This window comes from Strigops habroptila, chromosome 17 (genome assembly GCF_004027225.2).
Source record: "Strigops habroptila isolate Jane chromosome 17, bStrHab1.2.pri, whole genome shotgun sequence".
NCBI lineage: Eukaryota > Metazoa > Chordata > Aves > Psittaciformes > Psittacidae > Strigops > Strigops habroptila.
In genome coordinates, this window is record NC_044293.2 from 2122612 (window position 1) to 2149768 (window position 27157).

Consider the following 27157-nt stretch of genomic DNA (forward strand, 5'->3'; position numbering starts at 1 on the left):
TGAATCTTCTCTGCCCTAAGCTCTGTCCCAGCCCAAGGCTGGCTGTGGGAGGGGGGAAGCTTTCCTTGGCTCAACAGATGGTTTTTTAATTAATACTCTCGTTAGTGCCGCTCATTTCCATATGTCTTTCATGTTTAAGTGCTGTGGTGGGTGAGAGGTGTGAGTAACAGCGAGGGTGGAGCCAGGCCTGGTGCTGCCGAGCATGGAGGTGCAGGGGGATGGCAGGTCCAGCTTGAAGAGCTGCAGAGGGGAGTGTGTGCTGGGGGTAAAGCCCTGGAGAAGGGCATTCCCCCATCAAGGCCCTTTTTGGCCAGCCGTGCCACCACCAGCTCTGCCTCTTGATGCCTGGTGTGGGCTTCCCAGACAATGCAATGTGCTTGTGCCCCTCTTGGGGTGGATCTACAGTGGCTAAGCGGTGTCAGAAGAGTCGTGGGCAGGACCGGACGTAGGGGGTGTTGGTCTCAGGGGGTTTTGGGCTGAGGTGGCAATGGAGGGAGCTGCGGTGGGTTCAGTCCCGTATGCAAACAGGAGCAGGCAGCGCGGAGGGGTGCTGGGAGGATGCGGAGACAGGGCTGGCGAACCCCAGGCTTGTGCGCTAGGGATGCTCAGGGCCTTGTAGCTTGCGGGGAGAGGAAATAGGGCCGGTCCCTTTAAGAGGATTTTTCGCTGCCTGGCAGTGCTGCTTGCCTGGGCAGCCCATCCTGCCACCCCGACAGGCAGCGGCAGGGACAAAGCTGGAGCAGAGGGGCACCGCCGAGCAGCCGTGCCCGGGGGGTGCTGATAGCGGCTGCTGTGCTGGGGTCGGAGGGACCCCTTCCTTCCCTCCATCCCTTCCTGCCCGCCCGGCCGCCGCCCAGCCCAGCCCAGCCCTGCGGAGGGATGAGGAGGAGACCCCGGCTGGAGACCCGCGGGGACAGCGCCCAGCCCGGCTCCGGGCGCTGAGGACCGGCGGAGCCGCCGCCGAGCCGCTCCCAGACCCCGCCGCGGGCATCGCCCCTTTGTCTGCGGAGAAGGGAGAGGCGGAGGGCGCTGCGGCGGAGGGAGGCACGGCCGGACCCCGGGGAGAGGAGCCCCGAGCCCGCAGGTGAGCCTGCGGGGGGACCCCTCCGCTGCCCGGGGCGGCGGGGAGCGGCGGGGAAGGAAGAACATCCTCTGCCGGGGATGGGCTAAGCCGCGGAGAGCGGCTTGCGGGATTTAGCGCTCCTTGTTCGCCCGGCCGAAGGAGTCAAGGTGAGCCCGAGGGCGCTTTGTGCCTGCTGTGTCGTCCTCCCTTCCGAGCCCCCCGTTGCTGCGGGCCCGCACCCCGGGGCTGAGCGACACGGCTGTGCCAAGCGGAGGACCTGAGCGCTGGGATCTTCGCTCCTACCTCTTCTTCCCCGGGGCTGGGGCGGGTTTCCCTCCAGCCCTGAAAGAGATCTATCTGCAGCGGGGAGAGGGTTGGGAATATCTGGGCGCAGCTCCTCGCGAGGCCGGCTTCCCCTTCTAGGGAATTGTGTGTGTGCATTGCAGCTGTAGCGGGGAGCTGCCTGCAGCCTGAGCCTCAGCACAATGTAGGTTAGCGAAGCAGTTAAGACCCCAGCCTTGGGGGTGAGATGGGCGCCGGGCCCAGCCTGCCCAGGTTCCTTTTCCCAGTGCTGTGGGCATCCCCAATCTCCTCTCAGTCTTGGGTGCCGCAGTGGGATCTGGGGTTAGAGGGTTCTCCACCCTGCTTGGCTTAATATCCCCCCCAGCACCGCAGAATCCGCAAGCCAAGCGGAGACGCGAGGAGCTTGGCCGTGCTGCAGCCGGCTGTGGGGAGGACTGCGGGCAGACAACACTGCCCAGCAAGAGAGCGTTTGGGCAGGTGTATGTATTAGCATCATGCAGTGGCCCCTGTGAAGTACTGGCCTGATCTCTGAGGCTGTGCTGGTGAGAGCCAGGAAGGTGACATGAGCCAAGGGAAGCAATGAAGGTCTGGCACTAGCAGGGTCCCCTCCATGTTCTATTAAGGCTGTCCAAGGAAGCCCATGGGGACCCTGGGCACCAGCTGAGTGTCTAATTTAGGCAGGTCTGCCCCGCCTCAGGAACCTGGGAGAGGCATGGCGTGCTTTGTCCAAAAAGCTGGCTGGAACAGCCTGCTTGCCTGGGACTCCATACCTGCATCCCCTGAGCCCTGGATGGGCCAGGCAGGGGCAGTTCCTAGGGAGCCCTTAGGGACACCCAGGCACAGCTGGGCATCTCCCATTGGGGGTAGAACATCAGTTCTCCCATCTCCCATCCTGGTGGAGGGGATGGGGCAGGGAGCCCAGCAGCAGTGGGGCTGAACAGCCTGCTAGCTCTGCTGCCAGAGCTGGACCAGCCACAGGAGGTGCATGAATTATTGACTGATCACCTCGCTGTGAGCCCCTATGCACAGGCTCAGCTCTGTGGCCACGTCCATCCTTCTATCTAGCTGTGGGTGCCAAGCTGTAGCTGGGCAGTGTATCACAGGGCAGAGGGGGGCAGCAGGAAAGGATGCGGAAGGACTTGCTGTAGGCTGGCTTAGGGACTCACGGTGAGCCAATCCCTCTGCATTTCCAACAGCAGGATGGCAGAGAAGGGTATGGATCCCGCGTGTGTCTCCATCGCCCTGGAGGACACGGTGTGCCACGCCAGCCCTCCGGATGCCCCGCTCCTCACCACCCACTTGAAGAAGGTCGAGAACCACATCACGGAGGCCCAGAGGTTTTCTCACCTCCCGAAGCGCTCAGCCGTCAACATCGAATTCATTGACCTGTCCTACTCTGTGCGGGAAGGCTCCTGGTGGAGGAAGAGAGGTAGGAGCTCGGTGCTGCCCTTGCTGTCCCCTGCAGCAGTGGGGGCTGGATGGGTGGTTGGGCTGTCCAGCCCTGTGGCTGGCTGTCCTTGCTGGGCACCCATGGGTGGAGGGCAGGCTTGCGTCCCGCAGCAGTTGCCGTGCACTTCTGCTGTGCGATGCCCAGGGAAAGCAGATCACATCCCAAGGAGGTCTCTCACCAGGGAATCCTCTGCCCGGGGCTGCGTGGGGGACATGGGGCAGGTTTCCTGGCTCAGGGGCAGCCAGGATGGATGAGTTTCCCCAGCACTGGTTGGGGTATGATTGCTGTGTGTGACGTGCCAATAGCAGGAGACCCCAAAGGGTGTCACAGCTTAGAGCTTGGCAAGGAGAATCTGTGTGGTTTGCAGGGGATTTCCTCTCCAGCTGAGACCATGGTCCTCTTTCCTGTGTACAGCTCTGGCCGAGAGCTCAGGGAGGGGAGAGGGGAGGCAGATGGCGGCTGGTGGGTGGTAGTCGGCTTTAATTAGCTTTCTCAGTTAATGGGATGCCAATCAGGCAGCCCCATGGGATGGAGGGGGAGCTGATCCGCAGAAGCTGAAGGCAGGCAGGGATGAGCTGGGGTCTGGGGTGAGCACACCCAGGGCACAGGGCTGCTCAGCAGGGTGCCAGGAGCATTGCATTAAGGCTTCAACCCCTGTCCTGTTCCCTAGGCTCTGCAGCTAGGGAAACTGAGGCACTGAAGGACAGTGGGACCACTCTCAACATCCCCAGGATGAGGCCTGCCTGTTTGTCTGGGATGCTGAGGGAAACATCCCAAGGGGAGCCACGGCATAACCTTGGGTTCCCTAGGGCAGAGTGTGCTGTAGCACCCAGGAGTCCTGGGGACCGGCTGCTTGCCAGGGAGCCAGTGCCCTGCAGGGACGGAGAGGGAAAGGCTCGGGCAGCTGGACCAGATAGGAGCATCCCAATGGGTGCTGGGATCCTGGGGTGGCAACGGGAGGGACTCTCCCCCAGGCCAGGAGGAGGAGGTGATGGGGGAAGCTCCTGGTGCCTTTGTCCATAGCCCCCAGGATCCGTGGAGGCTCCCGCTCTGCTGAAGCAGGAGGTTACTGGCAGTCAATGAACGCAAGTAACCGCTGCGCAAGCTGCAGTGGCGCCGACGTGAGCAGCATGCGCGGTGCCGGAGCTGTGTGCGTGGTGCCGGCATGCGATGGGGGGGCTGCCGGCCGCGCTCGCTCTGCTGTGGTCCTGCACAGCCCCCTGGCCCCCCATCCTGACCCGTGCTGCCCCTCTGACTCCAAGTTGTGCAGAGAAGGAACTGGGAGTTTGTGGTGCTGGACCCCCTGTCCTAGGGACAAGCCAGAAGGGCTCCCCCCCTAGTGTGGTGCTGGGGCTATGACCTGTACCTGTATGGGCTTTCCTCAGCCGGTGGGTTAGGGATGGATGTGCTGCCCTCTCCTGACACCAGCTGCCACCCCGGGATGCAGGGGGGGTGTATTTTGAGCAGGGAGATGCTCAGACCCGGTCCATGTTTCAGCATGGTCCTAGCACCCTGCAATACCATTGCTCTCCTGCCAGGGCTGTGTTTTGGGGGCAGCTCCTGAGAGCCTGAGGCTGTGCCTGTTCCTTGCTCCCAACACATCATGTTCCTTCTGCCAGAAAATGCTAATCAGCTGCATTTAAAGCAGAGATAATTCCAGGTCTGATTAGCGGTGGCTGCTGCCGGGTGTCACAGCATGAATGCCAATGAAGGCAAGAGCCAGGCATCCAGCAGGCTTGGGGACTCTGCCTGCCCCATCCTACCCTGTTTCTCATTGCCCATCTCCGCTGCACCTAAGGACAAGGATCTGAAAACATGCCCAGGATCAATGTCACAGCCTGTCCTCAGCATCTACATGCCCTGACCCAAGGATTTCCCTCGTCTTTGCTGGCATCCAGGGCATGTGTCCATTTGGTGCTGGAAATCAGCTGGAAATCAAGGACCAGGGTCAGGGATCATGCTGGACATAACAGCTGCTATGGCTGTAAGCCCTGAGGATGGTGATGGACACAGTCATCCGGCACATGCAGCCCTTGGCATGACACATGGAAGTCCTGAGGTGCTGGGATAGCAGTGCAGTCCCCATAGCACTGCTGCTCTGGAAAGCCAAACCCACGCTGCTCTCTCCCTGCAGGGTACAAGACTCTCCTCAAATGCCTGTCAGGGAAGTTCTGCCAGCGGGAGCTCATTGGGATCATGGGGCCCTCGGGTGCTGGGAAGTCCACACTCATGAACATCCTGGCTGGGTACAGGTGAGGCTGGGGGAAGCCCATGGGTCTGGGAGTGCAGGGCTGGGGGTCCTTGTGCTATGCTCCCCCAACTCCTCCTTCCTGCAGGGAGACCGGGATGAAGGGCCAGATCCTGGTGAACGGCCGGCCGCGGGACCTGCGCACCTTCCGCAAGATGTCCTGCTACATCATGCAGGATGACATGCTCCTGCCTCACCTCACTGTTCTGGAGGCTATGATGGTGAGTGCTGCGGGAGCCAGGCAGCCTGCTGGGCTCTGTGGGGTGTCCTGTGTCCTCAGGCATTGAGCCCACGCTGACATAAGGCATTTCCAAGGGCTCTGGGACACGGGGACAAAATGCTGCTGTTGTTGCTCCCTTCATCCCGAGCCACTGCTCCCAGCCCTTGGGCCATGGTACAGCCAGTTCTGTTCCCTACATCTGACAGTCGTGTGTCCCTGCCCATCCTCTCCCTGCAGGTCTCTGCTAACCTGAAGCTGAGTGAGAAGCAGGAGGTGAAGAAGGAGCTGGTAAGTGCAGGGGAAGGGAGGTCCAAGATGAAGTCCCAAGATGAGGACAGTGAGGGAGGGAGGACCCTGAAGGGACCCCAGGGGATGCTGAGTGGCTCCCAACGATGGAGTTTGAAGGGAGGTGGCAGGGATGGGGTGAGGGTCCATGGGACCCGATGGTGAATGAGGCTGTCTCGCAGGTGAATGAGATCCTGACGGCCCTGGGGCTGCTGGAGTGCTCGTACACCCGCACCATCTCGCTGTCGGGAGGGCAGCGCAAGCGCCTGGCCATCGCCCTGGAGCTGGTGAACAACCCTCCGGTCATGTTCTTCGATGAGCCCACGAGGTGAGGGGCCGGGGCTGCCCAGCACTGCCTGCCCAAGCTGGGCTTCCCCTGCTGGGGACACCGGGGTGGCCGCGCTCTCAGCACAGCAGGGCTGCAAGACCTGAGGGTGGGATGTGACTGTGCCCACCAGAGCCCCAAGAGGGTTTGGGACATGGCAGAGCCAGGGCTGCAAAGGGATGCTCTTTTCCATCAGTCTGAAAAGACGATGCCCACAAGTAAGGGCATCTTTAGAATGTGTTTCTCTCCCTCTCAACTCTGTTCTTTCTCTCTGCTGTCTCTTTCTCCTCCACCCTATCCTGCGTGGCCACAGCGGTCTGGACAGTGCCTCCTGCTTCCAGGTGGTTTCCCTGATGCGGTCCCTGGCTCAGGGTGGGCGCACCATCATCTGCACCATCCACCAGCCCAGCGCCAAGCTCTTTGAGATGTTCGACAAGGTTTGGGCTGGGCTAGGACACAGGAGTCTTCAGGGCCGCAGGGTCCCTCTGGCTCCAAACCCAGCAGAGAGGCCATGGGAGGGATGGGCTGCAGGCATTTGACATGGGGCTGGTGTGGCACACAGCCTTGCTGGCCGGGGTCTGGCAAGGGTGCCCTGTGCCACCTAGGACAGGGAGGTGGGTAGGAGCAGGCAATGGTGCCCCTGTCTGCTCTGCATCTGCCATATCCTGGCTTTTTGTTCCAGCTCTACATCCTGAGCCAGGGCCAGTGCATCTTCAAAGGCATCGTGACCAACCTCATCCCCTACCTGAAGGGTCTTGGCCTTCACTGCCCCACATACCACAACCCTGCTGACTTCAGTGAGTGCCCCTACCCCAGCTGGGGCTGTTGTGGGGAGAAGAGGGTGGCAAGGTCCAAATGCAGTGCCGATGGAGCAGGGCTGCCTGTACCCTTCCTGTTACGCACTGGGCAGCGCTGCCTTGTGGTGCAGCATCCCAGGATGGGGTTTGTGCTGGGCCCCCAACCCCTGCCCCATGGGGTTAGTGATGGCAAGGGCTGGCTCAGCACCTCTCATGGATCTTGTCCTCCTCCCCAGTTATTGAGGTGGCCTCAGGAGAATATGGAGACCTCAACCCTGTCCTCTTCCGAGCTGTCCAGAATGGCATGTGCACCATGGCTGAGAAGAAGAGCAGCCCCGACAGAGCAGATCCGTCCTGCCCAGCCCACTGTGTGACGGTGAGTGGGGATGAGAGGAGCCTCCTCTGGTGATAGGGAGCAGCAGAAAACAGGGTGCCCACCCAGGGACACCTCAGTCTCCTCTGCCCACAGCACAGAGATGTTCAACCGGCATTCACTTGTCTTGAGCAACAGCTCTGTGCTTGCTGCTGTGCCTCTTCTCCCCACGGTGACTGACCAGGGTGGTTGTGGAAGTGATTGGGTTCCATCCTCGTAGGGAGCACGTGTTGTGAGCTTGACCCACGTCCCTGACTTGGCCGTTGTCTTGCAGGACGTGGACCACATCGAGAGCCACACGTTTGCCACCAGCACCTCAACTCAGTTCTGCATCCTCTTCAAGAGAACCTTTATCTGCATCCTGAGGGACACGGTGAGGACAGGGGAGGCTGGGCTGAGGCGATGGGGCCTCTCAGTCGCTGTGGACAGGCAGAGACAGGAGTTGAATGGGGACTGGAGTGGGGCTCACCCTTGAGGAGCAGGCAGGCTGTCCTCTGCTGCCCTGGGATGCTCATGAGATGCAGCACTGCCTCGCTGAGCCCCTGTACCCTCTGTGCCCGCAGGTGCTGACCCACCTGCGGTTCATGTCCCACATCTGCATCGGGGTGCTCATTGGGCTGCTCTACCTGCACATCGGCAACGACGCGGGCAAAGTCTTCAACAACACCGGCTTTCTCTTCTTCTCCATGCTCTTCCTCATGTTTGCCGCACTGATGCCCACCATCCTCACCTGTAAGGAATTCCTTCCCCCAGCACCCGTTCCCTGCTCCCAGCCCAGTGTCAGAGGGGGTGCTCCAGCTGTGTGCCTGCTGGGTGGTGTGTGGTGGAGCCAGATGAACTGGGGAAAAAGGGGGAAATGGGAGTCAAGAGGAAAAACCTTCAACTTCTGTTTGGGTGTATTGCAGTTTTGCTCTGTGTTTGATGCTTGGCTATAAGGGACTTGCTGGCTCGAAGCAGAGTGCTGGAATTTTCAGTGTTTTTCTGAGAAAATGTCTGTAGAGCTGCATTTTCAGCTGCTTCACCCTCTTCCACTTCCTCAAAAGGTTTGCCTAAAAACCCCCAGCTAAGCTGGCTTTTCTGTGCAGAAAGTTCCCACATTGGTCACTGAATTTGTTCCGCTTGACCACCCGCTGATGGCGCAGGCAGGAGGCTGCCTGGTGCTCTGTGCTGGGACAGCATCACATCTGCCTGCACCAGAGCAAGTGGGAGCAGGGGCTGGAGCAGCCCAGGCCAGGGCATTGCTGGCTGCTAACTCTTTCCATGCAGTCCCCCAGGAGATGACTGTATTCCTGCGAGAGCACTTGAACTACTGGTACAGCCTGAAGGCCTATTACCTGGCAAAGACCATGGCAGATGTGCCCTTCCAGGTGAGCTTTCAGCTGGGCTAAAGTGTGACCCCAATGCTGATGCGCCTGCCTTGGCACAGCCAATTGCCCAGCTACACAATACCTTGGGCTGGCCTTTGAGGGGTCCCCGCATCCCTCCATCCCCCAGGAAGGGTCTGTGGGGTGAAGATGGCCATGGGGCCAGCACAGCGGTCTCTTTGCTTGCCCCTCTCCAGGTGATCTGCCCCATTGCATACTGCAGCATCGTGTACTGGATGACCGGTCAGCCACCCGAAGCCACGCGCTTCCTCCTCTTCTCTGCCCTGGCCACCGCCACGGCCCTGGTGGCCCAGTCCCTTGGGCTTCTCATCGGAGCTGCTTCTACTTCTTTACAGGTTAGATGGGGCACTGGCTTTGCCTATTATGTGGAGATGGGAGGAAAGTTGCAGTGGTCCCATGATGAGGAGGGATGGAGAGAACTGTTGCCCATAGGCATGAGTGCCTGACGTGACACTCAGTGGTCTCTGCTCCCCAGGTGGCCACCTTTGTGGGACCCGTCACTGCCATCCCTGTCCTGCTCTTCTCGGGCTTCTTTGTCAGCTTCAAGACCATCCCCACCTACCTGCAGTGGAGCTCCTATGTCTCCTATGTCAGGTGGGACACTGTGCTCTGGGCTCCCATGGGCTGGAGAGAGAACGGAGGTGCCTGGGACATGCAGTGATGCTTGTGGTGTGCTCTGCCTTAGGTACGGCTTTGAGGGCGTCATTCTCACCATCTATGCCATGGAGCGCGAGGACCTGGAATGCCTCGAGGACTTCTGTCCTTTCCAAAAACCCATCAAGATCCTGCAGGAGCTGGATGTGGAGGAGGCCAAGCTCTACCTGGACTTCCTCATCCTGGGCATCTTCTTTGTCATCCTGCGGCTCCTGGCTTACCTGGTCCTCAGGTACAAAGTCAAATCAGAGAGATAAAGGGGCCGTGGGGCCCCAGTGCTGTTCCCGGGCCTGGCCTGCTCTAAGAGACATTCCGCAGATGGACACAGCACTCCTAGCAGGTCATGGACCACGGCGGAGGCATTGGTAGGTGCCAGCCAGGCCTGGCTCAGTCGAGAAGGGTTTTGAGACGTCTCGGAACTGTTTTAACCTTTCCATGCACTCTTCATTGCAAACGTTTTGTACCACCCTGGCACACGCCACCCCGTCCCCCAAGGACTGCCGAACCCCACGGAGCTTGGGGCCCCTCTTGTCACCCCTGCCCGGCACTGCCCTTCTCCACCAAACACACCGGGACTCTGGGGATGGTGCCGTGGAGGTGGCTGGCTGCGGAGCAAGGCCAAGAGGAGCCAGCTGCTCCAGGCAGGAGGAGAGTGAGGTCCTAGGGCTGAAAGCAGGAGGAGACACCCGCAGAGCATGGATCCACAGTGCAGCCCACAGCCCTGTTGCTTGCCGTGGGCAGCAGCATGCGTGTCAACGCTAAGAAGAGCCCAAAGATGCAATAGGCCAAGTTGCACAAGGCTTTAGTGTTTCCTGTCACCACAGCCACAGAAATTGCTGCATCCTCTTTTCCTTTCTGCATAAATCCTCCCTGGTTTTTGTTTGTTTGTTATATTTTGGGTTTTTTTCTTTTCTTTCCTTTAATTTTTTTTATAAACCAACTGCTTCCCATTCTGCATGGGAAAGGGGAAAGGGAGCCAGCAGGCAAAGGAAGGACCCGGGACTCTGCTCAGACTTCTGCTTGGATGCTATCCTCAGAGATAGGATCTTCAAACCTGGGGATATGGCAGGGTCTGTGGGAACGGAACAGTATTCTCATTCCTTTGGGAGTCTCACGTTCATTCCGTGTTGTCTTTGGGGTCTCAGCCAAGAGGATAGAATCAACCAACGAGGAGAGAAGTGACTGGTCCCTCCAAGTGCTTGCATGAAGCAGGGAAGATTGAGGTTCCCACACCCTGCCAGTGCAAGGTGGCTGGAAAGCAGGGCTGGGCTCAGCCGTGCCATCGCTGGAGCCTCTACTGAAGGAGAAGAGCTGGCCCCGAGCCCTTCCCTTGCGCCATCTCATTCCTCACCCCTCTTCCCCGGCACGACTGTGGCTGTCTCAGCAGAGCAAGGAGGATGAGCCTCACCCAGCACGGCTGTGCAGGAGGGGATGCCGTCCCCAGGGACACCCGGCCTCATCACAGTGCAAACCCCCCAAGGTAACGCTGTGCAGAAGGGGGGTCCCTGCAGCGCCACAACTGGAAAGCAGGTGAGATCTCACAGCGGTTTTTTGCACTGGGTGACCCTGACGGTGGGAAGGGCTTTGCACTTTGGGACTGTATCAGGAAAAGGTCCCTTTTGGCAAGTGTCTCTGGTGGCTCTTCCATAGTGACCTGCTTCTCCACACTCCTTGCGGATGGAAGGCGTTTTGGCACCTCGCTGGCTCTCCAAAGGAACAGAGCTGAGACTGGAGCTGGTGGGGCATCTGCACACGCTGCTGTGCTGGGAACACAGCGCGCTGCTTAACTACATGGCCTGTCTCTATGGGTGTTCTGGAACTAGTGTCGCTGGCGCTGGTGTCACAAGGCTGCACTGGTCACCCATGCACGGAGGATCCCGCTGTGAGCATGGACATGGGGAGGGCAGCTCTGCCTCATCCTGGCATGCTGGGCTCTGATTCAAGCGCAGTCTGTGAGACGCTGCTGCTGGCGCTCTCTGAGCAGCAGGGAATCGCAGGGCAAATGCCAGATTTCAGCAACATCCTTGAGACTGTTCTTTGCTTTAACTGTCTCATGTTGGGACTGCTCCACACAGCAGGGGCTGGCTGGCCTGCAGGGGGATGGCAGACACACGGCAGATGATGCTGGGCACTCGGCAAGGTCGTGTTTTCCCTGCCTGGACAGAATCGCTGCGAGGAGCTTGTATCCATGGGGCAATCCTGCACAGAGGGTCTGGAAGCAGGACGTGCCCTGATGCCCTTTTCATGCTGAGCACTGGGGTTTTCCCCAGGGGCTTTTGTCTGACTTAGTACTGTCTCTCACAGAATTCCCCTCCGCTCCTGGATCTTCCTTCACTGCCAGCTCTGCGCCATGCTCTGCAATGGGGTCGTGCCAGCTTGGGGGCTGATATCTCCTTGGCATGATGCTGCCAGCTGCAGCCACAGGGTCGAGTGGGGAACGGTCCCCATGTGTGCTCTGTTACGAGGTGGATGGATGGGCAGGGAGCCAGGGGGAGCTGTGGGCTGTCACCCTTCTCCATCTCACTGTCCTTGGGGCTGATGGGACTGATGCAGGGCTTGTGTCCTGCTCTTGGGCTGTGGCTGCTTCAGCCTTGCCCAGTGCAGTGTGCGCTGCTGGCCTGAGGGTTTTCCCTGGTGGATACCAAGGTGGCAGGAGGTGCCAGTGATGCGGTTTTGCACAGCTCCTGCCTCCTGGCTGTGGGGCTTGGTGGTGGGTCCTGCTTCCTCCACACCGGAGGCGCTGCCATTCCCAGCACTGAGTCCTGCTGGGACATGGTGCCTCCTGTGCCAGCGCCACTGCCAGAAGGACCAGGATGAGATGGACTAGTGTGGAACAGAGGGGGCTACCAGAAGGCACCTGTGATTGCCACTGCCTGTGTTCCCCAACGCACAGGGATGCTGCAACAGAAGCCTTTGCTGGCCAGCCTCCGCTGCTTGCAGAGAAGCCCTATGGGGCAGGCATGGCCAGAGGAAGGCAGCCAGAGCAGGTACCTCCATATGTGGCTTGTTGGACCAACCTGTCCAGGATGGGGCGGTTGGCAGCACCACCAGGACCTCCAGGACAGTTCAGCACAGCCCAGGCCTCCTGTGCCGGTGAGTGCACGGGTTGCTGACTAGCCATGGGGCCACTGTGGGGCAGAGGACCAGGGCAAGCCTGGAGGTGGATGATGGCTGCGTCTCCAAGCTGAGCAAGGGTGCTCATCCACAGGGCCGTGGCAGCAGGAAGCCTGAGGCACATTAGAGAAGGGCACTGGTGCTCCCAGCCGAGCTGGCAAGTGAATGTGTTGGTACCCAGGGGCTGCAATGGGTGAGGGATCTGGGCACGCAGTGGCAGAGAGCGCCTGGGTCTGGCAGACCCTGCCCCAGGTGAAGGCAGCCTTGGTGGTGCCTGAGGGCAAATGGTGTTGGAGGAGTGAATTGAGCCAAGGTGTCATGAACAGGGACATCCATTGCTCCTTCTCTCCCAACGAGGGCAATCCCAGAGATGGTGGAAGGCACAGAGAAATGCAAAGAGACCCCTTGGCAATAACACTGGTCATTTTGTGGTGTGGAGCTTGGGTCTTGCCTTGTCCTGACAGGGTGGGGAGCACCCATGTGCTGGGCTGGCACGCAGCAGCGAGGATGCACTTTATTGGAGCAGGGGAGCAGGGCTGTGGGTGCTTCTGGCTGCGGGAATCCCACCAGGGAACGCGTCTGGATAATCATGAGGAGCGTGATGGAGGAGAGCAGGCTTCTTCCCCCACACCTCCTCTCCCCCCCTGCCCCTTGCCTTCCCTTGCAATGCACTTTGAATAGATGAAGATGTGGTTCAGGCTGTGGCTCCAGCTCCCTGGGAGCACCGGTTGAACCGTAACCCATCCAAAACTGCTTCAGCCCCTTAGCCTGGCTCCTTCAGCCCACAGGCACGGTTGTGTCGGGTACTGCCTCTCCCTCATGTGTGCTGTGAACGCAGGCAGGCAAGCAGGGCTATGGCCTTCCACCACCATGCATGTCCAGGCCACCTTTGTCACACGTACAAGAAGAGCAAACGCATCGCTACCTGGCTGGTGTGAGGGTTTGCTGGAGCAGAGACTGGGATAGAACAAGGAGGGGATGGGGCTTCTCCCAGGGATTCACCCCTCTCTCAAATCAGGCAATAAAACAGTGTTTCCTTCCCACTGTGTGTGCACACACCATTTGTCTTGTCCCTCTACCACGGGAGCTCCTGGGGCTGCCCGGGATCTCCAAGTGCATTCCTGCCACACTGGATCCTGAGGTTTTCCAGCCTTCACTGTTTCCACACGTGCAGAGGAGGTTGTACTGTGGGTATATGCGTGATACAGAGCAGGGGTGGACCACGCAGAGAGGTGCGGCTGTTGAAATCCATGTTTCCACACAACCAGGAGTGAGCTGCTTTTTTCCTGGCACCGTTTGCCAAAACATGATGCAAATAACACATCAAAGGTGGAGGGATCCTGCTCTCGCAGCTCTAGCTCTGCTGTGGCAGCCCCGTGAGGCATCTGCTTGGGTTCTTCTGCCTTGCTGGGAGGAGGCTGCGAAGCAGGGCCAGGATGCTGCTGCCTATAGCAGGAACCAGGCAGGGTGGAGGCGAGCTCTTGGGCTCAGGGGGAAGCATGGGGCTGCTGGCAGGGCCCTGCTGGCTCTCTGGGCTGTGCCATACGTGCAGGTAAGTGCCCCACAGGGTGCCCAGGTCCCAGCTTGCTGCTGGTGCTCACCAGCATCCAGGGGTCCCCAGGAGCTGTTGAGCAGGCGGAGATGTCGCGGCTTGTTTCAGTGTTCCTGAGATGCCAGCTGTACTTGTTGGGTTTCACACATCAATAAAACCTATATTTATAGTGTACTGCTTGGGTGCCTCCCCTCCCTGAGCGGCCAGAGGACATGCATGCGAGGGGAGATGTGCATGCCCGGGTACACCAATGGGGGTCCCTGCACTGGGGTGTGGAGGGGGGTTCTGGGGGGCAGCACACGTTGATGGGGATGGGCACAGAGTGGGTGCAGAGGTGTGCAGGGCATGCGTGTCCATGTGTCTATGTGCAGACCTTTGGGGTTACAGGGGGTCCCAGCACTCCTGGTTCACCACTTGCTATGGTTGGGTGGGCCAGCGCTTCCCAGGACAGCACCCAGTGGGGGAGCAGTGTGTGTGCAGCCCTAAAAACACCGCTGGCTCTGGTCTCAGCACTGCCAGAGCACATCTGCAAGCAGCGAGAGGGTAGGCATGTATGTCTGTGTGCATGTTACACATGCACTTGTGTTACAGAGCCAGGAAAAACCAGGCGATGCTGCTGTGCCAGCACAGCTTCCTCCAGGCTCTTCATCCTGCGGGGCTGCTGTTGTCCTGCTCCCTGCACCGTGCTCTGTGTGAGCACGGGCACGTTTCACTCTGGAGCAGAACTTGGCTTTGTGGGCTCCTGTTTCACAGCTGGGGATGGAGAGCCGCCAGATGTGTCCAGAGGAACATCCCCTAGCAGCACCGCTGGTAAGACCCCAGCACTCCCCCCATACTGCATCCCTGTGTCTGGGGGTACAAGTGGTTCTCCTCACTGTTGTTCCTGCTGGCCCCTCCGCCGTGTCCCCAAAGCAGGACCATGGTTACTGTCCCCTCCCTGCTTGGCGGCTGCTGTGCGCAGGGCGGGATGGGACCGGACGGCGATGCGGAAGTTACAGCTGAAGAACAGCCGCCTCCAGAGGAGAACCTCTTCCCGGGACCGGGATGGAAGGACGTGGCTGAGCAGCACCGGCCTCAGCGCCTGGCACCACAAGCTCGGGGGAGCGGTGGGGTCAAGTCTTCCTGGCGCGGAGTCCCACTGGAGGTAACCCTGCTGCTTGCGGCACAGCCATTGCTCTCGCCTTGCGCAGCACCAGCCTCACCACTGCCCTGAGCCCCAGCTCCCCGCACCGCCAGGGCCTCAGCCACTGTGTCCCTCCGGATACGGAAGCAGGGAGGCGGGAGGCTGCTCGTACCGGGGGTCCCTGAAGGGGTACCGCAGCAGGCGGGCGGCACAGGGCCCTCTGCATGCCCTCCATAGCAGAGGGTGCTGGAAGGGACCTGATGGGATGCATTAGGGTTTGCTGGCTGCGAAGCCCTCAAGGGCAGGACACTTGGGTTCAAGGTCAGCTCCGCTGCTCCCACCCCATGCCTCAGTTTCTCCGTCTGGATAACATGATGAGGGAGTGCAAAAAGCCTGCTGGGGTTTGCTTATATCCTTCCTGCCATGCCTCATTTCTCTGGATGTTGGGGGCTGAGCGTGCAACCTGTGATCCAGAAGGATTGCCCTGCTGAGCTGGGGCGGGAGCCTGAGCCAGCACCGGCACAGCCGGTTCTGCCGGACTGCACTGTACTGGAGCAGGTAAGACCGGGCAGGGCACTGCTGTGCCACATCCCTGCGGAGCAGAGCTGCTCACCCCATCCTGCTCTGCCCCACAGAGCCGGTCCCATGTGGGAGAGCAGCTCGAGCGCTCCAGAGCCCCTCATCCACCTCTGGAGATGGGTGTTTTGCTTGGGAAAACCACCCTGTGCTGAGCTGGACCTGGTGCAGCGCTGAGGGACCAGCTGAGCCCCTGCAGCCCGCTGCCAGCTTCTGCCCCGGATGCTTTAAATGGGAAGAGGCTGTGCTCAGCATCCCTGTGTGCTGCAGCCACCTCAGCCTGGCAGGGGAGAAGGTTCAGCACCTGCCAAGGATTCAATAAGCCCAACCTGCCCCATGGGCTGTCCCTTCTCTTTCAGGCAGAGGATGTTGTGGGCCGTGCAATGCCAGAGCTGCCTGCCCTGGGGCGGCTGGATGCAGCTGCATCGGTCCCTGCCGGGGAGCAGGGGGACCCGAAGTGTGTATCTGTGTGCTGCTTCGGTGCCAGGTGAGCTGGGCTCTGTGCCTGTGGGGCTGACCCTGACTCTGTCCTGCCCCCAGGGAATCCGGATCCCTGGTGGGCATCCCACCCCAGCTGCACAGTGGAGCGCTGTGGGTCACCCTGCAGTGAAGCAAGATGTGAAGCCAGTGAGCTTGGTGGTGTTAGCTCTGCTGGGTTGGAAAAGGCCATCCCTGACTAAGTTCATTCTTCTTCCCACCCCAGGCACTGCAAGCAGCTACTTCTCCAGGAAGATCCTTCGTACAAGCAGCATTTCCTTCACCAGGTACAGTGCCACACAACTTGGCATGGCCCATTCTGCCCTGTGGAACCTGCATGGCTGAGCTGGCTGTCCTGGGACCATGGCGCTCTGTGGGCAGAGATGCTGCTTTGCCTCCACCTAGCAAACAAGCCAGACCCTACTGCTGCCTGCTCTGAATTCAGCCCAACTTCTCTGCATCACCACGGGTTTGGTGGGGACACATAGCACATAGCACACTTGCTGGCCTGCCTTCAGCTCCCGGCTGTGCCCTTGCCCTGGCCCTGTGCTCTCTGTTGGTGCAGGGGAAGGAAGGGGTGAGCTGGCTCTGCTCAGCACTTCACATGGCACTCACTTGTGATCTGCCCACTTGTGAGCTGCTGGCCCCTGTGTTCCTTATGGCACTCTCCTTCCTCTTGCAGGGGCTGTGTTCACTACCAGGGAGGGTCGCAGGAGCGCTTGGTCTGGCCCAGCTCCGCTCGCCATGGTCTGTCCCACCTGAGGAATGTGGCCTCTTCTGGTGAGCTCAAAGCCCCGCAGCGAAGGGAGTGGAGGGTCCTATACGACAGGTTGGGGGCAGTGTGAGGGTTAGCAAGAGTTAGGTTCTGTCCTTTCTACAGCCACATCACTGCAGTGGCTTGGGGCAGGCAGCTTCCCCAGCGTCCCCCCAGTGAGAAGCCCTCATCTTGTCAAGCACCTTCCTCTTCCCAGATGCCATCAAGAAACACCAGAAGAGCCTGTCTGCGTGGTTCAGCCACCAGCCCAATGAAGAGAGGCAGTTCGGCCCTTCCTTCTCCGTGGATGCAGTCCACGTGGACCCAGTGATCCGGGAGAGCTCACTGGAGGAGATCCTGAAGCCTTCGCCTGACCTAACCATCCAGACCCAGCTCCAGCAGTCCTGCAGGCAGGTTATCAGCCTCCAGAACCTTTTTGATGTGGATGCCTGTGGGTGGCAGGTGAAGAACGTGGTGCTGTATGGCACTGTGGGCACGGGGAAGAGCACCCTCATCAAGAAGATGGTGGTGGACTGGTGCCATGGTCGCCTACCCCGTTTCGAGCTGCTCATCCCCTTCTCCTGTGAGGACCTGTCCCATAGTCGTGCTCCCATCTCCCTGCGGCGCCTCATAACCAAGAAGTATCAGCACCTCCGGGACGTGGTGCCAATCCTGGGCGCTTCCAACCTCAATGTACTTTTCATCCTCAATGGCCTGGAGAGGCTCAACTTGGACTTTCGGCTGGCTGGCACAGAGCTGTGCTGTGACCCCAGCGAGCCTGTGCCTCCTTCTGCCATCGTGGTCAACCTGCTGCGCAAATACCTCCTGCCAGAGGTCAGTGTCTCTCTCTAGCTCCTTCATGCTGGAGACGGGCTGGGGTGAGCCCTGGGGCACTGCAGGCATGGCCTGAGTGCTCATTGCTCATGGTCCAGCTTGGCTGTGAGCGAACACAGCTCACGGCTGTTCGGAGGTAGCCTCTGTTTGAAGGTGCTCACTTCGTGTCACTCATGGTTTGTCTCTGTGGGATTTTAGGGGAGGTCTGGTAAGGCAAAGAAAGGAGTCTGCTGGGCTATGATCTTCCAGACTCAATATATGTCTAGGAGGGGATGGCAAAATCTCTTCTGTCCCTTCTGCCTGGGCTAGATTTGAACCAGTGCCCTTTGGCCGGCAGCTTCTTGAACCCCAGCCCCTGTGTGGTACAATCCTTGCACACCTAGATATGGGTTACACACTTGGGACCCTACTGAGCTTATATTAAAGGCAGAGAAAGAGCAGCTCCACTCTCACCCAGCCCTCTGCTTCCAGGCCAGCATCATCGTCACCACACGCCCATCGGCAGTGCGCCGGATCCCCAGCAAGTATGTGGGCCGCTATGCCGAAATCTGTGGCTTCTCTGACACCAACCTGCAGAAGCTGTACTTCCAGATGCGCCTCAGCCAGCCCAGCTGCAGAGGACAGCACGCTGTGGGTAGCAGCTCAGGTGAGCAGGAGAACTTAGTGGAGATGTTGTCGAGGAACCTGGAGCACCACAACCAAATAACCGCTGCCTGCTTCTTGCCCTCTTACTGCTGGCTGGTGTGCACCACACTGCACTTCCTCTACTTCACCAAGATGGTACCTCCCAGCCAGACCCTGACGGGTATCTACACCAGCTTCTTGAGGCTCAACTTCAGCGGGGAGGTGCTGGACAGCACCGACCCCACCAACGTCTCCATGATGAAGTACGCGGCCAAGACGGTGGGCAAGTTGGCCTATGAGGGGGTGATGTCCCGCAAGACCTGTTTCTCAGAGGATGACCTGCAGCGGTGCTTTGAGGTGGAAATGAAGACTGAGAGTGAGCTTAACCTCCTGGAGGTCTTCCGCAGCGATGTCTTCCGCTTCTTCCTCAGCCCATGCGTGCAGCCAGGCAAAGAGCACACCTTTGTGTTCACCATCCCTGCTATGCAGGAGTACCTGGCAGCCCTGTATGTGGTGCTGGGTGAGAAGAAGACGCTGGCACAGAGAGTGGGGAAGGAGCTGTCGGAGGTCTTTGGGAAGGTGAGTGAAGACATGGCTGTCATCGTGAATACTATCTCCAAGGTGCTGCCCTTGCGCTTCCTGCCAGTGCTCTTCAACCTGCTCAAAATCTTCCCTCGCTACTTCTCCCGGCTGAGCGGTAAGGACCAGGATGCTATTGCCCACACCATGGCAGAGGAGCTGTTCAAGGAGGAGGACTACTACAACGATGATGTCTTGGACCAGATCAATTCTAGCATCCTGGGTGTGGAGGGCCCCATGCGCCACCCTGATGAGGCCCCTGATGATGAGGTCTTCGAGCTCTTCCCCATCTTCATGGGTGGGATCCTGTCCCGCCGTAACCGCGCCATCCTTGAGCAGCTGGGCTGCTCCATTAAGAACCTGGCAGCCTTTGAGATTGCCAAGGCCATGAAGAAGACAGTCATCAGGAAGAGCCGCAAGGGGCTGCCCCCTTCCGAGCTGATGGACTACCTCTTCTTCCTGCACGAGTTCCAGAACGAGCGCTTCACAGCTGAGGCCATCCGCTCCCTCCGGACTGTCAACCTCTCATCCGTGAAGATGACCCCTCTCAAGTGCTCTGTCCTGGCGTCTGTCATGGGCACCACAAGCCACGAGGTGGAGGAGCTGAACCTGAGCTCCTGCAACCTGGACACAAGCAGCCTGAGGATCCTCTTTGCTGTCCTGCTGCGATGCAAAACTCTTTAGTGAGTACCACCTTCTTCTGCCCTTGGGCAGTGCTCAAAACCCGGGCTCTCCTTCACTTCTGCCCATCCCAGGGATGCACTAAGAGCCCGAGCATGGCGAAGGCAGGGAAGGGCATGCATGCCCTTGTTTATTCCCAGTGCAGACCTAGGGGACTACAGCTTCCAACATGCAACACTCCCTTGAGCAGCCTTGCTGGGACACTGCATGCTGGGATTTGCAGTCCCAACACACCCTTTGGTAGGAGTTTTTAGGCAGCCCTGCATCCAGGCTGGGATGGCAGCTCCCCTGGCAGACCCAGCTCCCTCCCATTGCTTAGCATCCCCGCGTAGCTATCTCTGCCAGTGCTAATTTTGGGCAGGAGATGGGCGGCCCCAAAGGGGTGCGTTCCATGGCAGTCCGTTTGGGGAGCTGCAGCCTTCCTGTCGCCCAGGGGGTGGCGAGCTGCGCTCGGCAGAGATGGGCTCACGCTGTGCGGCGGGGATCTGCAGCACTTCCTTCCTCCGGGTGCTCGGGAGGGCTCGGAGGGGTCCTGATCCCTCCTCAGACCTTCCCTCACCCCCTGCCGACCCTGCACCCCCTTCCCCTCCGTTGCTGCTGCTGGCACTGGCTCTGCTGGCTGATGCCAGCCAAGCTCTGGTGCAGTTTCCCTTTTGGAGAGGAAGCCTTGCGTGTCCCTGTGTGGGGATGGTGGTGGGGAGAGGCAGGGAAAATGGAGAGAGAAGGGCTGCCAGCCTCACAGGTAACAGCCGTTTCGATCCTGCCACCCCTGTGTCTCGCTCTGCATCAGTCTACAGCTCAACAACCTGGGCTCTGATGCCTGCAAGGAAATCCGCGACCTGCTCCTGCATGACAAGTGTATGGTGAGCAACCTGCGGTGAGTACTGCCTCTGTCCCTGCATGAAACCGTCTCTGCTGCCCACCGTGTGCCCAGCCTTGGCATTGCCCTCAGCTCCTGTGTCCGCAGGCTGACAAACAACCCCGTGGGTGAGCAGGGGGCACAGTACCTGGCCGAGGCGCTGGCAGGCAACCGCTCGCTGACCCGGTTGTCCCTGCTGCACACTGCGCTGGGGGACCGGGGCGCTGAGGTCCTTGCTCAGCACCTGGCCAAGAACCAGCACCTCCAGGAGCTCAACCTGGGCTACAACTCCCTGACAGACACAGCCGCGCTGCGAGTGGTGGAGGTGGCCAAAAAGCACGCAACGCTGGACAAAGTGCAGTGAGTTTGCTCTGCCCCGTCTCTTCCCTCTGGCCCAGTGTCCGTCCCCGTGGCGCTGAGCCTGTGTGCTTCTGTGTCTTGCCCCCCTGCCCTCACAGTGTGTCCCACTCCTTCTCTCTCAACCCGCAGTCTGTACTTCAATGACATCAGTGAGGATGGCAAGCGGGCGCTTGACAGCCTGCGTATGGACCGGGACGGCGTCAGGGCACTGGTCTTCCTTACGGCAGGCACTGATGTCTCTGACTACTGGTCCAATATCCTGAACGTGGTGCAGAAGAACCTGCCTTTCTGGGACCGCGAGCGGGTCCGGCAGCACCTTTCCCTCATCCTGCAGGACCTGGAGAGCAGCCGGAGGCAGACTGCCAACCCCTGGAGGAAAGCAAAGTTCCTACGAGTTGAGAGCGAGGTCAAGAAGATGCTGGGGAAGCTGCAGCACGGGACGCTCTAAACCTGCTCTCCATCCCCCCAGCCGGGCAGGGAGCAGTGCTGCTGGGGAGGAAACGCTGCGCCCTTATCCACGTGGAGATGCCTAGTGGTTGGGTGCTACCAAGGCTGTCAAAGGTGCTGGGTACGTGGAGCTCAGCCCTTATCTGTATGTACAGACAGCAGGCCAGGAGCAAATGGGACATGTTCTTCTGGGCTTGTAGACATCCAGCCCCTGCAGCCTGGTCAATGCTGGCTCGGCCGTGAGCCACAGCAGAGGGGCTCAGGCTTAGCTTGTGAAACCTTTGGGAGCATTAAAGTGCACCTCTTTGTTTCCACTGAAGCACATTAGTGCCAAGACTCGACCTCCTCTCTGGGCCGTTCCTGTGGGACTAATGCAGAGCCACTGGTGCACTTGTCCCTCCAGCAGCTGGAGTGGAGGACTCTGGCTTTACCCCATCTCACAGGGCTAGGATGGGGCAGCCCTCTTCTGCTCCAGCCCATGTCACACCAGTTGGCCTTCCCCACTGTGGGTTGCCCTTGGGGGCAGCTGGAAGCTGGTGTCCCAGGATGCTGGTCCCTGCTCCCAGCTCTGCTGGGCGAGGGCTGGCAGTGCCCTGGGGCTGGGAGGGCAGGGAAGACACTGGGGTTGTTTAACCATTAAACCTGGGGCGTCTTGTAAGAGGCGGGGACGCTGGCTTCGCTGCCACTTCACCCTGTACCTTGCTCCCTCTTGCATTCCCTGCAGCCATGAAGCAAACAAAAGGTATGTACTGGGGCAGCAGGGCTTCATCCTGCAGAGGCGCTTCCTCACGCACACATCTCCAGGGCCTGTTTCCACATGGAGCAAGGCAATGTCAGAGCCCAGGCAGGCCCTGGAAAGGAGTTCGAGGCATCCAGAAAACGCAGATGGACATTGTGGGGGTGCTTGGCTGGAATTCCCTCCCCCTGGGTTTAGGGATCCTTGTGCTAGAAGAGGTGGGGAGGGGTTCTATGGGGAGATGCACAGCGGGAAGGTCTCTGTCTCCGTCTCCTGACTTCAGCCAGTGCTCTGGGGCCCCAGTGACCCTTCTCATCCCTCACTCAAAACCCCTGTAAGCCCTCAGGACTGACTTCCATCTGCATCCACTGCCTGGCCCTACTTTGCCCCTGGTGCTGGGCACCAAGTGCCCATTGGAGCCAAGCAGGAGGTGTCCTACTGCTTTGAAATGCAAGAGGACGCTGGTGGCAGAGCCAAGGGCCAAGCTATGCTCAGGCACAGGCTGTAGCCAGGAGGAAGAGGGCTTGGGGGGCTGCATGGCCTCAACAAACCCACCTCATGCAGTGTGGCATGTTCAGCTTGGGCATGGACGAGCCCTGAGTGCTCCCAGCCCGCTGCCTCCTGCACTGACCTCTCTTCTCCCTCTGCAGGGCTCGAGGGTGACAAGAAGTCCATCATGTAAGTGCTGAGCTCCCCCTGGCCATGGGCTTCCTGGGGCTCATGGCCCCACAACCGGGCTGTGCTGGGGCACATCCTCAGCTGAGGGGCTTCCCTGAGTTGTTAGCTCAGGAGGGATGCAGAGGGCCGTCCGAGAGGGAGATCTTTCCCCAGGGTGGAGGAGGCACAGGAGCTGTGTCCCCAGCTGGCCCTTTGTGGGAGCAATGGGGCTCCCCACAGCAGGGCTGGAGAGGGAAAGGGGAAGGCTGTGCTGCTGGACTAATGTGGCCTCTCCTGCCCTTTATCATTACAGAAAATTTGAATTTAACCCCAAAGATGGGATAGACAACCCTGCCTTGTTGCTGACTGAGGACACGGGTAAATACCCTCATCTCCCCATGGTGTGCCTGTGTCAGCAATGGGGTTCTTTACAGCAGCGGGGCATTGCTGGGGTCCTGAGCTCCCACGTGCCAGGGAGCTGTGGGGAGGTGAACACATGGGGAGACCCCAGCGAAGAATAGGGGAGAAAACCTGTGCGAGGATCCCTGCTCACAGGCTGTGCCCCCATGCAGATGGCAAGGCTATGGGGGAGCCCCGCTTCTACCTCCTGAGCAAGGGCAGCACGGAGACCTTTGGCTTCCACCTCAACGAGGAGCTGGATTGCCAGGGCCATATCATCCGCCAGGTCGAGCTGGGGGGGCTGGCCCAGCGCAGGGGGCTGCAGGATGGGGACCGGCTCCTCCAGGTCAATGGGCACTTCGTGGACCACATGGACCACCACAGGGTAAGCTGGGGGCACCCCAGGGCTGCGGGAACTCATTGGTCCCCCCTGGCCAGGGGCACAGGGATGCCCCCCAGGGTCCTGATCCCACAGGCTGCGGTTGGAGGGGTGCCCTGCCCGGGGTTCATAGCCTGGCTCCTTCCAGGTGGTGCAGAAGATCAAGGCCAGCGGGAACCAGGTCCTCCTGGCAGTGTTGGACGGTGACTCCTATGAAGCAGCCAAGGCTTTAGGCAGGGACCTGTCCCAGATGCTGCCGACTGACATTCGCCCGCGCCTCTGCCACATCACACGGGACAAAAGCGGTTTTGGCTTCAGCGTGTCATGTCCGGAAGGTAAAGCAGCAGGACGGCAGTGCCAGGAGCCTCCCTGCCACAGCATCCCGCTCGCCCCAGGCTGCCCCTTCTCTTCCCCGCAGGCGTGAAGGGCACCTTCCAGCTGTCGGTGCAGCAGGATGGGCCGGCGGAGAGAGCAGGGGTGCCACCGGGCTCCTGGCTCCTGGAGCTGAACGGGGCCAGCGTGAGCAACTACTCGCACACGCAGCTCAACAGAAAGGTGCGTGCACCCAGTGCGGGTGGTGGGGGACCAGGGCCACCACTGACACCGAGCACCTTGCGTTTCCCATCCAGCTGAAGCAGAGCGGGAGCAAGGTGACGCTGCTGGTGGCATCCAGCGCCGTGGAGGAGTTTTACCGCCTGCGCGGCCTGCGGGTCACGGCTGCCTTGGCAGACACCTCCTGGCTCCCCTTCAAGGCCCGGGAGCTGCACATGGTGAAGGGGCCGGCTGGCTACGGGTTTCTGCTCAAGGAGGATGACTGCAGCTCAGGGGCCACAGGTAAGGGGGCTGTGGGGGTCAGTGTGAGCGTGAACAAGGCATGTGTGAGGGTCAGGAATAGCTGCAAGCCCTGTGCCCAAAGCAGGACCTCATCCCCGCCTGCGCTGGGGGTCAGCAGTGCCAGCTCCCCTCTGGCTGAATGTCTCTGTGAGCGTTTCCTCACCCTGCCTCTGTCCTGCAGGCCAGTTCCTGTGGGATGTGGATGCAGGGCTGCCGGCTGACCAGGCAGGGATGAAGGAAGGGGACCGTCTCCTGGCTGTGAATGGGGAGAGCATCGAGGGGCTGGACCACCAGCAGACGGTGCTCAGGATCCGCGCCCGTGGTGACCGGGTGACACTGCTGGTCATCGACCCTGCTGGTGATGAGTTCTACCACTCGGTAGGTTTTGGGGAGCCCTGGGGCGCTGCGAGGCTGAATGATGGGATGGATGCCTCGCCCCAGGGCCTGCACAGTGAGGTCCTCTCCAGGGGACTGGCTTGCTATGGAGCACCAAGGGCTGTACGCTGTCCCTCTTCTGCTCTTCCAGATCGGGCTGTCCCCTCTGCTGTCCTTTGAGCACAGAGACCCTGCCTCAGGCTCCCGTACGCCCTCCCTGCCCTCTCCCAATGCCTCTCCTGGACTCTGCCACGTTGAGGTGGGACCAAAGGGACCTGGCTCCTGGCTGGTGGCTGCTGCCAACAGTATAGGGCTCACACAGGTAACCCCTCCTGCCAGGCCCTCATGGCAGTGCTGCTCTTAGCCCTGGTACTCTCCTGCTCTGCCTGTCCTAATGTTTCCCTGGCACCTATGGCACTGGCAGGAGCAGAAAGACCCCTCCAACCTGCCCATTGGGATGTGGTGTGGTGGACGGATGGATGGATGTGCTGCTCACAATGTGCCCCCCATGTCCCCACAGAGCCCGTCCCCCGAGCAACAGAGGAGGCTGCAGCAGGCATTCTAGTGACCCAGGAGCACCCTGATTCTGGCTCCCCTGCACAGCACCTCGTCCAGCCCATCGGTGGCCCCATCCTGGCTCCCTGGAGAGCACAGCATGGCCATTGCTGTCGTGGACATAGCTCGGGTCGTGCACATAGAGCTGCTGCGTCTCCATGCCTGCAATGGGGCTTGCAGCATCACACCTCCAGAAACTCATCTCCACGGACTGAGGCTGGCTCCAAGCTTTTATTGACTGTGGCAGTGGCTTCTTGTAGCCTGAAGACAGGTTTTGCCTGCCTAGCTGCTTCCAGGGATATGTAGGGACATCGCACTGAAGGTCTTGCCCAGCTCCAGGCTCTGGGAGCTCCGAGGAAAGCCAAGGCACTACCCTCCATGCGCCAGCGGTTTGGGGATCCTGAGGCTTGACTCAGCCCAGGGCTGGCCTTCAGGCCACTGTTTGAAGGAGAAAGGGAGCAGCAAAGGCCAATGGGGTGCTGGAGGAACCCCCCACCTCTCAGCCTGTTGGCATGGACGTCTCTTGCGCTCCTCCTCTCATCCCTCCTGGGAACCTGTGTGCAGTGAGTGCCCACCACCCATCACAGCACTGTTCCTGCATCACTCATCTGGGGTGTGATTAAAGGACAAACCCACACTGCTGTTCATGTGAATAGTGTTATGGAGAGGACTGTGTCTGCTCCTGCCTAGCCCGGGGCTGCTGGACTGTGGGACACTGGATGTGGAAAGCTCTCCAAGCGTGCTGATAGGGACATAGGGACTGAGAGCTTGTCCCATCCCAGGAGCCCCAGAGTGCTGTATCCCCAAGGGGTTGAGGCCAAACTCCCGTAGGTGCTCCTTGTGCTCCATGGCAATGGTCATTCCTACTTCTTTCCAGTGCACAGGAGGACAGGGGCAGTGTGCAGCATAGCCCCTGCCCCATGGCCCTCATCCCCTGGGGTGGCAGAGAGCTTTGGGGCAGGGTCACAGTATCCCCTTTGCAGTCAGCATCTCCCAAGGTTGGGGATGCACCGGGAACAGGGCTGGGCTTTGTCTTAGCTGCTGCCATGCTGACAGTACAAGGCAAATTACTCCCATCTCCCCTGGCTCCCCACCAAGGGCACTGGCACAGGGCAGGCACATCGAGCTGCTCCTGTAGGCTCTTCACCTTGGCCTTCAAGCACTGGCTGGGGGCTGCTGTCTGCTCCTGCAGCTCCAGGGTCATTTCTGGGAGCCAGGGAAAGGGGACAAACGTGGTGACGACAGGAGGGACAAGCAGGCGGTTGCTGTGCTCTGATCCCAGCACCTCTGACGAGGCAGGGGCTCCCCTTGCAGGGTGACACATCAGAAGCAGCTGTCGGTGCATCCTCTGCCTGCCTGGCAGGGCTGTGACAGTGCCGGGGGCAGGGGGAAGCCCTGGAGGGAAACTTTTACCTCTCTGTTGAGCGTGGGAGAGTGAAAATGAGCAGTGAGTTTTGCATGTGGCAAAGACCGCAAACCTCTGGCTGAGGTTTTACCTCTGCTAAAATCAGCCCCTTCTTGAGCACTGATGGAAATGACTTTTGGAGGCAGGGAAGTCTCTGCCTGTGCTGAGTACAGGCGTATGGGGTGCGATGAGTTCGTATGCAGAGCCTTTGCATGCTGACAGCATGGGAGGCAGAAGGGCTAAGCCAACAGCAGGCTGGTTTGGGGCTGAGCAGTCAAGGCCAAAGGGAAAGATGGGATAAACTTGTCTGGCTTCTCCCAGCAGCACCAAGGTCTGGGGTCCCTGCATGTGTCCCATTGCCCGCTCCCTCTTCTGCCCTCACCTTCAGGAATGTCTCGCTTGTCTTTCTGAGCCTGCTCCGGTGCCTTCTCCAGGTCCCACAGCCTCCACCTGAGCCCTTCATTGTCAGCTTTTGCCTGCGAGGTCGCGTCCCTCCAGGGCACTGCAAGCCAGAGCCGCAGTGCTCTGCCATGGGGGCAATGTGCTTCCTGCCAGCTGACCCACACCACAGCTTGGCCTGAGCACAGGCAGTCGAAGGGCACCATCCAGCCACGCTGGATGGCTATTCCATGCCCAATGCCTTCTCGGCACGTTGGACGAGCAGTGATCTGTTCCTAGCCTTTCTCTACTCCCAAAGCCAAAGGGATGTGGACACCTCCTCAGCCCATACCTGG

At 59.9% G+C, this 27157-nt stretch overlaps 4 protein-coding genes across 8 annotated transcripts; 3 read left to right on the plus strand and 1 right to left on the minus strand.

The window, feature by feature from the left end:
• Nucleotides 1-277: 277 nt before the first annotated feature.
• ABCG4 (ATP binding cassette subfamily G member 4) lies at nucleotides 278-13260 on the plus strand. Of its 4 annotated transcripts, none has more exons than XM_030505506.1 (15): nucleotides 278-1084; nucleotides 2563-2795; nucleotides 4951-5068; nucleotides 5153-5285; nucleotides 5522-5572; nucleotides 5752-5897; nucleotides 6208-6331; nucleotides 6577-6691; nucleotides 6928-7067; nucleotides 7339-7437; nucleotides 7628-7796; nucleotides 8331-8431; nucleotides 8626-8784; nucleotides 8925-9043; nucleotides 9135-11124. In XM_030505506.1, the coding sequence occupies exons 2-15, from the start codon at nucleotides 2567-2569 to the stop codon at nucleotides 9358-9360; spliced, it is 1929 nt and encodes a 642-aa protein (XP_030361366.1). In that variant the 5' UTR covers nucleotides 278-1084; nucleotides 2563-2566; the 3' UTR covers nucleotides 9361-11124. The 4 variants fall into 4 exon arrangements, 3 of the variants coding, with proteins under 3 accessions (XP_030361366.1, XP_030361368.1, XP_030361367.1); XM_030505508.1 differs by having other exon boundaries at nucleotides 2566-2795; XM_030505507.1 differs by lacking the exon at nucleotides 278-1084 and adding an exon at nucleotides 1115-1230 and having other exon boundaries at nucleotides 9135-13260.
• A 1517-nt stretch (nucleotides 13261-14777) lies between these two features.
• Nucleotides 14778-21402, plus strand: NLRX1 (NLR family member X1). 2 transcript variants are annotated; one of them, XM_030505569.1, is made up of 9 exons: nucleotides 14778-14913; nucleotides 15828-15955; nucleotides 16172-16232; nucleotides 16628-16725; nucleotides 16917-17533; nucleotides 18005-19419; nucleotides 20208-20294; nucleotides 20385-20636; nucleotides 20766-21402. In XM_030505569.1, the coding sequence occupies exons 2-9, from the start codon at nucleotides 15835-15837 to the stop codon at nucleotides 21082-21084; spliced, it is 2970 nt and encodes a 989-aa protein (XP_030361429.1). In that variant the 5' UTR covers nucleotides 14778-14913; nucleotides 15828-15834; the 3' UTR covers nucleotides 21085-21402. The 2 variants fall into 2 exon arrangements, with proteins under 2 accessions (XP_030361429.1, XP_030361428.1); XM_030505568.2 differs by lacking the exon at nucleotides 14778-14913 and adding an exon at nucleotides 15100-15450.
• Nucleotides 21403-21809: 407 nt separating this feature from the next.
• On the plus strand, nucleotides 21810-25655 carry PDZD3 (PDZ domain containing 3). The gene is made up of 10 exons (XM_030505235.1): nucleotides 21810-21825; nucleotides 22398-22497; nucleotides 22790-22854; nucleotides 23049-23260; nucleotides 23403-23589; nucleotides 23673-23809; nucleotides 23884-24088; nucleotides 24270-24466; nucleotides 24615-24785; nucleotides 24984-25655. The coding sequence occupies exons 1-10, from the start codon at nucleotides 21810-21812 to the stop codon at nucleotides 25026-25028; spliced, it is 1335 nt and encodes a 444-aa protein (XP_030361095.1). The 3' UTR covers nucleotides 25029-25655.
• LOC115616233 lies at nucleotides 25619-27028 on the minus strand. Its single transcript, XM_030505236.1, has 3 exons — nucleotides 26806-27028; nucleotides 26113-26224; nucleotides 25619-25931 (listed from the first exon to the last, which is right to left on the minus strand). The coding sequence occupies exons 1-3, from the start codon at nucleotides 27026-27028 to the stop codon at nucleotides 25619-25621; spliced, it is 648 nt and encodes a 215-aa protein (XP_030361096.1).
• Between the last annotated feature and the right edge of the window lie 129 nt (nucleotides 27029-27157).

Bases quoted from the DNA above. Each gene is read 5' to 3' on its own strand.
- LOC115616233 (XM_030505236.1), bottom strand. From the start codon at position 27,028: ATGGTGCCCTTCGACTGCCTGTGCTCAGGCCAAGCTGTGGTGTGGGTC. The intron at 26,225-26,805 runs GTGAGGGCAGAA...CCTGGCTCCCAG, and splicing joins CAAGCGAGACATTCCTGAAG to AAATGACCCTGGAGCTGCAG. The intron at 25,932-26,112 runs GTGGGGAGCCAG...GCCATGGGGCAG, and splicing joins GCCCTGTGCCAGTGCCCTTG to GGGCTATGCTGCACACTGCC.
- NLRX1 (XM_030505569.1), top strand. From the start codon at position 15,835: ATGTTGTGGGCCGTGCAATGCCAGAGCTGCCTGCCCTGGGGCGGCTGG. The intron at 19,420-20,207 runs GTGAGTACCACC...GCTCTGCATCAG, and splicing joins CTGCGATGCAAAACTCTTTA to TCTACAGCTCAACAACCTGG. The intron at 20,637-20,765 runs GTGAGTTTGCTC...CTCAACCCGCAG, and splicing joins GCAACGCTGGACAAAGTGCA to TCTGTACTTCAATGACATCA.
- ABCG4 (XM_030505506.1), top strand. From the start codon at position 2,567: ATGGCAGAGAAGGGTATGGATCCCGCGTGTGTCTCCATCGCCCTGGAG. The intron at 7,068-7,338 runs GTGAGTGGGGAT...GTTGTCTTGCAG, and splicing joins GCCCAGCCCACTGTGTGACG to GACGTGGACCACATCGAGAG. The intron at 9,044-9,134 runs GTGGGACACTGT...GCTCTGCCTTAG, and splicing joins TCCTATGTCTCCTATGTCAG to GTACGGCTTTGAGGGCGTCA.
- PDZD3 (XM_030505235.1), top strand. The intron at 22,855-23,048 runs GTAAATACCCTC...GCCCCCATGCAG, and splicing joins GTTGCTGACTGAGGACACGG to ATGGCAAGGCTATGGGGGAG. The intron at 23,261-23,402 runs GTAAGCTGGGGG...GGCTCCTTCCAG, and splicing joins ACCACATGGACCACCACAGG to GTGGTGCAGAAGATCAAGGC.